Here is a 10,790-nt window from a genome sequence, read left to right as displayed (position 1 = left end):
AAGATACATGTTGTTCACTTTGCTATTTTGGGTACGATCTATTTGTTCTAATTTTACTCGAATTCCCTCAGTAACTAATTCGTTTTCTTGGGCCTTTTCTGATTCTTGAAGTCTGTCTTCTCTACGGAGTGCTCTTTCAGCACGCTTACGTGATTCCTTACGCCAAAATTCTATGGCGTCTTTCTGAGATTGTCTAGCTTTCTTTTTCCGTAATATTTCTTCTACCTTTATGATGCACTCGGCATCCCATGTTCCGTTAACTGGCCATCGGTATCTTTCCTCTAGGTGCTTGGTGTAATCGGTCCATAACTCTAGATACAGGATGGCGTCTATGCCATGTTTATTGTACATAAAATTTCCTGGAGTGTCCCTAGGGGGGATTGGAATCTCTTCCTCTAACCTCCCTTTCCTAGTTCCTATCTGCTTTAACTTGTTGAAAAACGGCATTGTGCCTACTTGATACTGAAATGCTCGATCCTTGATACTTAATTTCGACTGTAACTATTTATACAAGAAAACACAATAATGCACAAAAACAATCACATTCATACCACGACATTAATTACAAAAACATTTAAAACATAGATGACTACCCCTCTATACTAGATGTACTGCTCAACAGTACAGATACACTGTTGTAACAGTGCAGAATTTCAGAAATTCGGAATACTAGATATACTGCTAAACAGTACAGATACACTGCCTAAAAACAGTGCAGACCGGACTTGCGTACCCAAACCCGTCTAGATACGACCCAGCAATGGTACTCACCGGGAAGCACGGAAAACAGAAGGCCTCGGAAAACTCGACTGGACTCGACTCGGAACTTCGGAAAACTTCGGAAAACTTCGGAAAACTGGTGGGCCTCTTCACACCTCGGACCTTGCTTCTTTCGGCTGGGCTCTGGTCGGGATCCTCCGCACTCCTCACCGCCTCGTCTGGGCACTGATTGCAGTCTTCGTCACCTCCGTGGGTCAGAGGGAGATGCAGGAAATCCTGCCAGTACACGTGTATTCCATCTAACTGATGGCAGGGGACACAGTATGCAACGCGCCAACCGGCGCGTGAGGTGGGGGAGGGGTCCCTGTTCGGGCGCCAAAATGACGTAAATAATTAATTTACTCTCTTAATTTCTATGCAGGTAAGTACTTAATCAATAATAACTCAATCAGAATGAAGGAAAACAGAGTCCGTGGTGTAAGAGTTTCTAAGGGTTTTATTCCTCATAAAGGAATCAGGATATCATGTTCTGACCACCACACAGGGTGTCAGAAGGGATAGATGAGCGCGCCCTCGTTTATTGACAATACATAGCTTATATACTTGATTTACATCATAATGTTCAATGTAAGAGGCGTAACAGCTGAGAGAAAACGAGATAACAGTATACACGTGGTATTAGTACATCATCAAGAGGCGTAAACTAGGCGTAAACTAGAGGTGTGTGCTAGAAACGTCACTGATAGGTGACGCAAGTGGGTGGCACCAAGGGGTGGTGCTAACAGAATGTTGCAATGTCAGCAGAAATCGGAAGCTTGGATGCGCGCGCAGCTGCATGACGTGTGATTGACGGGGTGCAGGGGACTTGACATTTACACTGACGGAAAGAGACAGAAGTCTGGCATGTCAGATCAACTTGTGCTTCTATCATATCTGATATCCGATGTTTAGGAACTAAGCTATCTGGGCAGAAAGGTCTCTAGAGCAGAAGCTATTCTATACTTGCTGTGAGTGCGTGTATAAGCGCCTGAGTGTCTGTATGAGAAGCGTGGGGCGAGGGGCCTTCCATGAAAGCATGGCAACGGAGGCTATGAATTACTTGCATAGAAACAGGTCGGCCCTTTAGCCCTGTAGCTGAGGAAGGATGTTTACTGAAGCTAGCAGGCTGGAATGTATCTTCGGGGAGGAAAACAGATAACTCGAAGGTTATAGTCAATCTTGGCAGGCAGCAGGCTGAGCTGAGCACGGAGGGCCGCGCTAGAAGTAAGTCAGAGTTCACGGGTACGGGGGCTGCTTGGGCAGGGGCCCTCGCAGTCAGAAGCCAGAAAAGAGGCTCGGTGGCAGAGGTTCAGGGCCTACTTTCAGCCAGGCTGAAAAACGTAGGAGTACACTTCAAAAAGACGTTGGCATAGCATACTTAGGAACGGACCATCCAACCCATTCATGGTGGGTCTGAAAGAGGACAAGTTAACGTTGGACGCAAATGTATTTGCGTCTTCATAGCTGGTACAGGAGGGAAGTTACATGCACTTTAACTCGTACATGGAGTCGGTGGGGTACGCGCTAGGGAACATAACTTGACCATAAAATTTATATTACCTCACAGTGTGTTTTAGGATAACTTGTTTACTGTCTTTTTAATGTAGCAGCACTCGAGTGCTCAGTCAATGGTGAAAAAAACAGAGTTAAGAGCTTACATGTTTAGCATAAAAACTTGTTAGAATATTATATGTTTTATTATTCATTTTTTAATTCAGAATTATAGTGCTTTAGTTATTAGTGCAAAAGTAGACTGTTCTCTCCATCTCATCTATGCAGGAATAAATCCTTTGCTGCAAGGTGGGAATTCAAGGATTTCAGATTTTGCAAACGAGAACATACGGAGTCCTTATTTTTTCATCAGTTCTATGTCACAGACAAAGATTCGTTTGGAAGCTCCAACTTTATGTAGGTTCAGTCGAAATTAATAAAAAGGGCACATAAAAAAGGTACAAGAGGATGGGTAGGCTGTCAATGTGCCTTCTTGAAAAAGTTGAGTCCTTTCAGTTCTTCGGGGAGGTAATCCTGCTCCACAGGGCCTTTGAACATGGGGTTGTACTTGTATCCCTGGCCGTAGCCCAGGCCCTTCATTAGCTTGGTCGGTGCATTCCTCAAGTGCAGTGGAACAGGCGGAAGCGGCCCTTTGTGGTTCTTCAAGCAGGCCTTCACGTTGTTGTATGCGCTGTAAACCTCAATGGACTTGGGGGCTCTGGCTAAGTAGACAACACACTGGGCAAGTAAAACCTGAAAAAAACGAATGAAAACTATGTAAACAAACATCCTCTCCATAAATTCATTTTCATACGCACTAAATTATTTGTAGGATCCAGTCTTCCTTGGAAAATAAATGTGTTCTTTGATATTTAAGTGAATGCAGGCTACTTACCAGAATGACATTTGTACTATTAGACCATAAAGCTTCCACTCACCTGTGAGATGTTTACTTTAGTCCCAGTAATTGGAGTGCTTGCCCAATCTTCTGTGAAGCACTGACACAATGTGGTGTCTAGTTAATGCCCGCGAGGGCAGGATGCATGACACACATTCAGGCTAGCCTCGGACCATGTGAATGAGCTCCACTTAGATAAACTGCCTATAAATGCACTATGGGGATACGTTGGAAATTTTGCATAGAAGTACCCTGGACACCACTGCCCTAGCAAATGCTCTTCTCACCCCAAGCTGAAGCCCAGTCACCAAGAACTGTAGAGTCAACTTTTCCTATGAGACCAACTCTGCCGGTTCCAGACAGCTAAATATTATTAATCCAGGGAATAAGAAACCTAATTTATTAAAATCAAAAAAAGAGGGGTGACGGGTGCAAGAGGGCTTGGAAATGTGTAGCTTAATGCAGCCTTCACTAAATCAGACTTTGATTTTGAGCAACGGAAGCCCCCAGTGCAGAACCTTTTCTAGAGATTCGTATATTGAATATGCTGAATTGGGAGGGCCTACTGTGGCGCATGTCTTAAAGCAAGCTCACGGGGCCCCAATACTTATGCCCCACCAAGACTAAAGATTGCAAGAAGTTTCAACCACAGAGATAGGGATGCCTTCCTTATGGCCTTCAGAACGTGAGAAGTCCTACAGTTTGAAGAAGAAAACATGAGAACATTCCCGGATTTCACATTTAAGGTCCAAAGCCAGAGACATAGCTTTGACAAGGTCAAGTAGATCCTAAGAAGAAAGGAAGATAAAATAGATCTTAAGAGGAAGTGAGATAAAGTAGATCTTAAGAGGAAGGGAGATAAAGTATATGATGATGTTCCCCGCAAAACTGCGGACAATAGCAGAAGGGATAATCTGGACCTTTAGGACTCCAGAGGAGGCCTGAGCTGGACAGATGTATGGCGGCCAGTAAGCAAATGATGAGAAAGAGCAGTTAGATAGCAAGACTACAGTAGTGGGTGCTGCAGATCATAGGAGAGAGAGCCAGTGGTTCGAAAGATCCCGACCCGGAGAGCATCGCACAGGCGATAGAACACACAGAGAAACCGAAGGAAGAGGATGGAAAACAACAAGAAGGTCCTATGGACAACATACACAGGCTGGAAGAAGAGACTTGAGCATGGGACAAGACAGAAGCTTGTGAAGAGGGGTGGCAGACGTGGCATTCTAAAAGATAACACAAACCAAACCCAAAAAGGGACAAAAACTAAAGTCATAAATAGAAAGGGAGCTGCCCTCAAACAGTCAAATATTTATGCAGTATGCATACACAATGCTTGACTTCAAGAGGGACACACCAAAAGGGAAGACAGTAATGTAATGTAGTATATAGCGCGGGCTACACTCCAGGGAGCATCTTTGCGCTTTTAGAAAAAGAACCTGAAGCCTGAAACCGGGGGTCTGGTAGATTGGTACAGTTTAGATTAGGGATATACTTTGTATTTCAGATAGAGTATAGATCCAAGTTTTGAGGGTCTTTCTAAAGATGGATTCAGTGGGGATTAAGCGGAGGTGTGGTGGGAGCGTGTTCCAAGCTTTGGAGCCTAGAACTGCCAGGGCTTTCCCTTCTCTCGTTTTGAGTCTAAACTTGGGAATGGTGAGGAGGTTGGCAGTTTGGGATTCGAGACTTCGTGAGGGAGTGTAGTGTTTGAACATACTCTGTATGGAGCTAGGTCCTTTCCCAATAAAGGCTCTGTAGGTGATCAGGAGAATTTTAAAGAGCACCCGTTTGTGAATGGGCAGCCAGTGCAGGATGTTCAGTGCTGCTGTGGCTGATGTTCTCCTTTTCCATCCTAACACCAGTCTGGCTGCGGTGTGCTGCACCATTTGTAGTTTGTGGCAAATTTCTCTGTTGGTCCCTGCATAAAGGCTGTTGCAGTAGTCGATGCGGGAGGTTATAAGGGCTACTGCAACCATTTTCCTTGCTGAGAGGGGAATCAGATCGAAGAATTTTCTAAGCCTTTTTATAATGCCAAAGCAGGTCCCTGCTACGGCCACTGCTTGCTGTTTGAAACTAAGGGTGGGGTCGAATTTGATCCCTAGGTTTCGGACTGAGAGGGCGGTATTGGGGGGGGCAATGGCATCCTCTGGCCACCAGGATTCGGGATTGAATTGGTTTCCTTTACAAAAAGGTAAAATCTCAGTTTTACCTGAGTTACACTTAAGGTGGTTCATGTCCATCCATTTGAACGTAGCTTTAAGGCAGTTCTTGAGTTTCATTTCAGCTTCAACGGTATTGTCCTCCATGACCAGAATGAGCTGTGAATCATCAGCATAAGATATAGTATCTATGCCATAAGATGATATGAGGGCACTTAAGGGGGCCATGTATATAGTAAAGAGCGTGGGGCTCAAACAGGAGACCTGGGGCACTCCTGATCCTAGTAGTTTTTCTTCTGACCTATATTGACCTAAGATGACCACTTGTCGTCTATTTGCTAGGAAGCTTTTAAGCCAGTTTAGCACATTTCCGGGGATCCCTGCCGCAGCTAGACGGTTAATCAGGATGGTATGTGACACCGTATCAAAAGCCGCGGACAGGTCCAGCAGAACTAGGACTGCTTTCTTACCCTGGTCTAATGCAGCTCGGAGAGTTTCAGATGTGAATATTAAAGCTGATTCGGTTGAGTGCTGAGCTCTAAAGCCTGCTTGATTTGGGTGCCAGATGTTATTGGCCTCCAAAAAAGCAGTTAGCTGTTTGTTAACTCCCTTTTCAGTTAGTTTATAAAAGGTAGGGAGGAGGGAAATGGGGCGGAGGTTTGTGAGGATTGCAGGATCAGGTAGTGGCTTTTTTTGCAGGGGTTTTACTGCTGCGAGCTTCCATTCCTCAGGGACTGAGCCTAGGTTAAGTGATGAATTAATGATATTATTGATAAATGGATTTACGATCTCTATCAATGTATGGAGGATAGATGGAGGGCAGGGGTCAAAGGGAGATCCTGATTTGAGCTTTAGGATCTCAGTCTGGGATTCCTCTTGGCTAACAGGAAAAAAGGAGGACAGAGTGTTCATCTTTGTGATGACACTGTTTATCGGGTTCTCCTCTTGGGTTTGAGGTTGGGGGAAGTCTTTGATAAGCGTTTGAATTTTTGTCTCAAAGAAGTCTGCTATGGTGTCACATAGACTTTGGGAGGGGGGAATGTCCCTTTGCATGGATTTGGTGTTAATGAAAGTGTTCACGATGTTAAAAATGTCTTTCTGCTTATTGTTGCTTTTAATGATAGCTTCTGTGTAGTACTCTCTTTTGGCTGCTTTAATCATCCCATGATAAAGGCGGCGGGCGGCTTTATAGTTGTCACGTTCTGAATCTATAGAGTTAAGGCGCCACATCCGCTCGAGAACTATAACCTTCCTCGGTTCTATTTTTAAGATTGGAGAGAACCAGGGGGTAGAGGGTCTCTGTTTCCTACTGGGCCTTCAACTAGAAGTGACTGAGTCTTCTCCTGCGCCAAGTGTATTAATCCATTTTCTGAATGACTGACTATCTTTGTCGGGCTCTCCCGTTGGAGGGAGTCTAGATGCTGCTGCTCTGGTCAGAAAGTCCGGCTGTTTAGTCAGATCTTTCCAACAAAATTCCTCTTTGGGAGGACGCCGTTCCCTATCCCCTGGGGTCAGTGTGTAGGCTGCCCCTGGGAGTTCAAAAGGGACAAAGCTGTGATCCGTCAATGTTAATTCTAGTGGAGTTTTAACAATGAGTGTGTCTAGGTTGGAACATATACAATCACGTATATGTCCTGCCTTGTGCGTGGCGGAGGTGGTAAGTATTTTTAGGCCTAGGACATTCATTGTGTCTGTAAAACAGACTGTGGCTTGGTCTAAGGGGGAGTGTAGATGAATATTGGCATCACCCAGGATAGTAAAATTGGCTGATTTAAGGGCTAGACTACCCACGGCTTCTCCAATGCTTTCCGTGAAGCCTGTATGTGCCCCGGGTGGTCGATATATTAGTTCACCTGTGAAAGTGAAGGAGTCGTGTACCTTTAACGCGAAGCCTATACTTTCTGCCGCTTTGAGACCTGGGATAGTGAAAGTCTGGCAGTCTAGGGTGTCACGATGGACAATTGCAATGCCTCCACCCCTCTCCGATTTATGTTAACTCAAGGGTATCGTAAAATGATGGGGTAACAGGCACTCTGCAAGTTGGGAATTCAGGTATTTTTAAGTCTGACGAGTTGGGGAGGAGGATTGAGTTTGCAGTACAAGTTTCAGAAATACGTGGACACCTCAGGGACACTGCTTAAGCTAACATTCAGACACAAAGCACCGCACCACCAGTAGACAGGGGATGGATAATGCTAAGTCCAGGACACTTAACACATCTCACTCACTATAAAAGTACAACAAGAGCAAATTAGCGTAATGTTGAGGAATGTTAATGCGCTAGGCAATAAAGTGAAAAGGGGAATTGTTACGCAATACCTTAAAAGGTATAATCCGAATAAAGTTTATGTCGCAGGAAACGCATCTTAAAGGAAATAGTAGTATGGCACGCGAGAGAAATGGCTACAAGCCCCTGGCCCACTGGGGATATACCTCGGACTCAGGAGGAGTAGGGATATTAGAGTGAATACTATACATCCCTAAGAAAACATGGACAGGCACAGAGGGAACATATGTAATACAAGCAGGTCATTGGGACGGAGTAGCGATTAATCTAGGTTATGCTCAAGATGCACAAAACCACCCTTAAAGTCCTAGGAGCCATGCTGCTGCAATTTCAACTGTGGCTGCTTATTTTATGAGGGGTAGGAGGAAGGGGGCAGGGTATTTAAATTTGGTGGTCAACGACAAACTGGATAAGAAACATCACAGGGAAGAAGGGCACATTAGCAACTTTGCCAGGGGCCATGGGTCTAATTGATGTATGGAGAGCCCACAAGACAGACAATATACCTACCACTCACTGTGCACAACAATTTCCATGCCCAGACTACTTGGTAATGCGAGGCATTCCCATAGGGTGCTTTGGAGGAGCACGTATAATGCCTACAGGCACATCGGATGGATCACTCCACCATATGGGTCGCACTAAAAGAATGTAGCATGGGGTTTAGTGAAAGATGGTCCATAGACCTTGAAAACAGACAGCTAGTTAACAAAATAAGAAACAGTAGTGTTCGATACTTTGTTGAAAATAAGGACATGGTGAAGCTCTCTCTGGCCATCATCCCTCGTATCAACAAGATCAGAACGGGTGGAAAGTCCTTCTACTACCTTGCAGCCAAAGCCCGGAACACCCTAACCATCCACCTGCGGTAATCTCGAGTAGTTGCACTTTACCAATGCTGATTCATTGATTGACACTATCTGACCAAGTGGAACCCCATGTAAAATAAACAAGTCCACAGTTACAAGGACAGATTCACTACCACCGGAGACACTATTTCTAGGACTCCAACGTTCTAAACATTTTAGATCTCCAAGATTAATTCCTGGGAAACGCAGCTCTGAGGTGGTAAGCTTCAGTTTTTGGTGTTAGAATACCCTTGCCCCTTCCTTCACAAAAAATGGTGGGTGAGGCAATATAACAACCTGATGCTCAGGAGCAGCTAGTAAAATCTATGAGTTAGACTTGGGTGTCATGGCAACCTACGTAAACTCAAAAACATAAGATTTGATGCAATGTAAATCTGACCACTGCAGGATTACTCCAAGTACCACTGAAGCCATGAAACCAAAGAATGAACTACATTACTTATAATGTTTCAATCTACTACAGTATATGGAACACCACCAAGCCAACCAAACCAGAAGTGCAACGACCTATTAAGTTAGTCAAGCCTACTGTCTGGATATTCTTTTCAGGGAACTTTGCTGGCACTAAACAAATCAATCCTGAAGCTACTTTTTTCCAAATCCCCCAAAAGTTGGAAGAGATAAAATGGCAGAAGCCCAATGGAGACTGAGGGAGAATAAGCCAGTTAAGACCAGAGGAGGGACCGTTTACAGAGTGGCCCCGTATCTGACAGAATCCCCTTAACTTTTGTTACAAGGGTGAAGTTTGATTTCTGATGAGAAGCCCGCCACTAAGGGCCTGCCCTAAGTCTAGAGACTGAAAGAGACGTACTGACCTGTGGGGAGACGCCGTACTGACCTGTGGCTGAGGAGACCAGAAACGCTACCTTAATTGACGCTTCTAGTGCAGCGCCTCGCGGAACCCGCTTCGCGGGTCCCGCTTCGAGTGTTGTGCGCTGCGGACACTTGGACCTCTCCTGTTGCTTTGCCCTGAATACATGGAGACTGCTGTGGGTGTAAAAGTGTGTGGGCAGGGCTGCGAGCTGCGGGACTACCGCTCCAAGGAGTCCTTGCCAGGGGGTCTACTTGCAGCGAGCTCACTCACCATCCTGTCAGCACGCCAGCACGCAGCTTCAGCCCCTGGGTGGGGAACGCTGTAGGTCTCGCCGCCATCGTCCTTCCAACGCGGCTAGAGACTACAGCTCCCAGCGGGCTTTGCGTGCACTTCCTGTCTCCCGCTGTCTTCGCGCCCGGAGGCGCTACAAAGGCCAGACGATCCCTCGGTGGAGCGGGGGTCTACTTGCAGCGAGCTCACTCACCATCCTGTCAGCACGCCAGCACGCAGCTTCAGCCCCTGGGTGGGGAACGCTGTAGGTCTCGCCGCTATCGTCCTTCCAACGCGGCTGGAGACTACAGCTCCCAGCGGGCTTTGCGTGCACTTCCTGTCTCCCGCTGTCTTCGCGCCCGGAGGCGCTACAAAGGCCAGACGATCCCTCGGTGGAGTGGAGGTCTACTTGCAGCGAGCTCACTCACCATCCTGTCAGCACGCCAGCACGCAGCTTCAGCCCCTGGGTTGGGAACGCTGTAGGTCTCGCCGCCATCGTCCTTCCAACGCGGCTGGAGACTACAGCTCCCAGCGGGCTTTGCGTGCACTTCCTGTCTCCCGCTGTCTTCGCGCCCGGAGGCGCTACAAAGGCCAGACGATCCCTCGGTGGAGCGGGGGTCTACTTGCAGCGAGCTCACTCACCATCCTGTCAGCGCGCCAGCACGCAGCTTCAGCCCCTGGGTGGGGAACGCTGTAGGTCTCGCCGCCATCGTCCTTCCAATGCGGCTGGAGACTACAGCTCCCAGCGGGCTTTGCGTGCACTTCCTGTCTCCTGCTGTCTTCGCGCCCGGAGGCGCTACAAAGGCCAGACGATCCCTCGGTGGAGCGGGGGTCTACTTGCAGTGAGCTCACTCACCATCCTGTCAGCACGCCAGCACGCAGCTTCAGCCCCTGGGTGGGGAACGCTGTAGGTCTCGCCGCCATCGTCCTTCCAACGCGGCTGGAGACTACAGCTCCCAGCGGGCTTTGCGTGCACTTCCTGTCTCCCGCTGTCTTCGCGCCCGGAGGCGCTACAAAGGCCAGACGATCCCTCGGTGGAGCGGGGGTCTACTTGCAGCGAGCTCACTCACCATCCTGTCAGCACGCCAGCACGCAGCTTCAGCCCCTGGGCGGGGAACGCTGTAGGTCTCGCCGCCATCGTCCTTCCAACGCGGCTGGAGACTACAGCTCCCAGCGGGCTTTGCGTGCACTTCCTGTCTCCCGCTGTCTTCGCGCCCGGAGGCGCTACAAAGGCCAGACGATC

At 47.4% G+C, this 10,790-nt stretch overlaps 1 protein-coding gene across 2 annotated transcripts in view; it reads right to left on the bottom strand.

Moving 5' to 3' along the window:
- Window positions 1-2,420: 2,420 nt before the first annotated feature.
- The window catches only part of WRNIP1 (WRN helicase interacting protein 1), a 488,996-nt gene continuing 480,626 nt past the window's right edge, over window positions 2,421-10,790 (bottom strand). For both annotated transcript variants that reach the window (XM_086965069.1, XM_086965070.1), the window contains one exon: window positions 2,421-3,003. In XM_086965069.1, the coding sequence (XP_086821195.1) occupies window positions 2,731-3,003 (273 nt within the window). In that variant the 3' untranslated portion in view covers window positions 2,421-2,730. The remainder of the gene's footprint in view (window positions 3,004-10,790) is intronic.

This window comes from Lissotriton vulgaris, chromosome 4_1, assembly GCF_964263255.1.
Source record: "Lissotriton vulgaris chromosome 4_1, aLisVul1.2, whole genome shotgun sequence".
Classification (NCBI taxonomy): domain Eukaryota; kingdom Metazoa; phylum Chordata; class Amphibia; order Caudata; family Salamandridae; genus Lissotriton; species Lissotriton vulgaris.
This window is presented reverse-complemented; position numbering and strand designations above follow the sequence as displayed.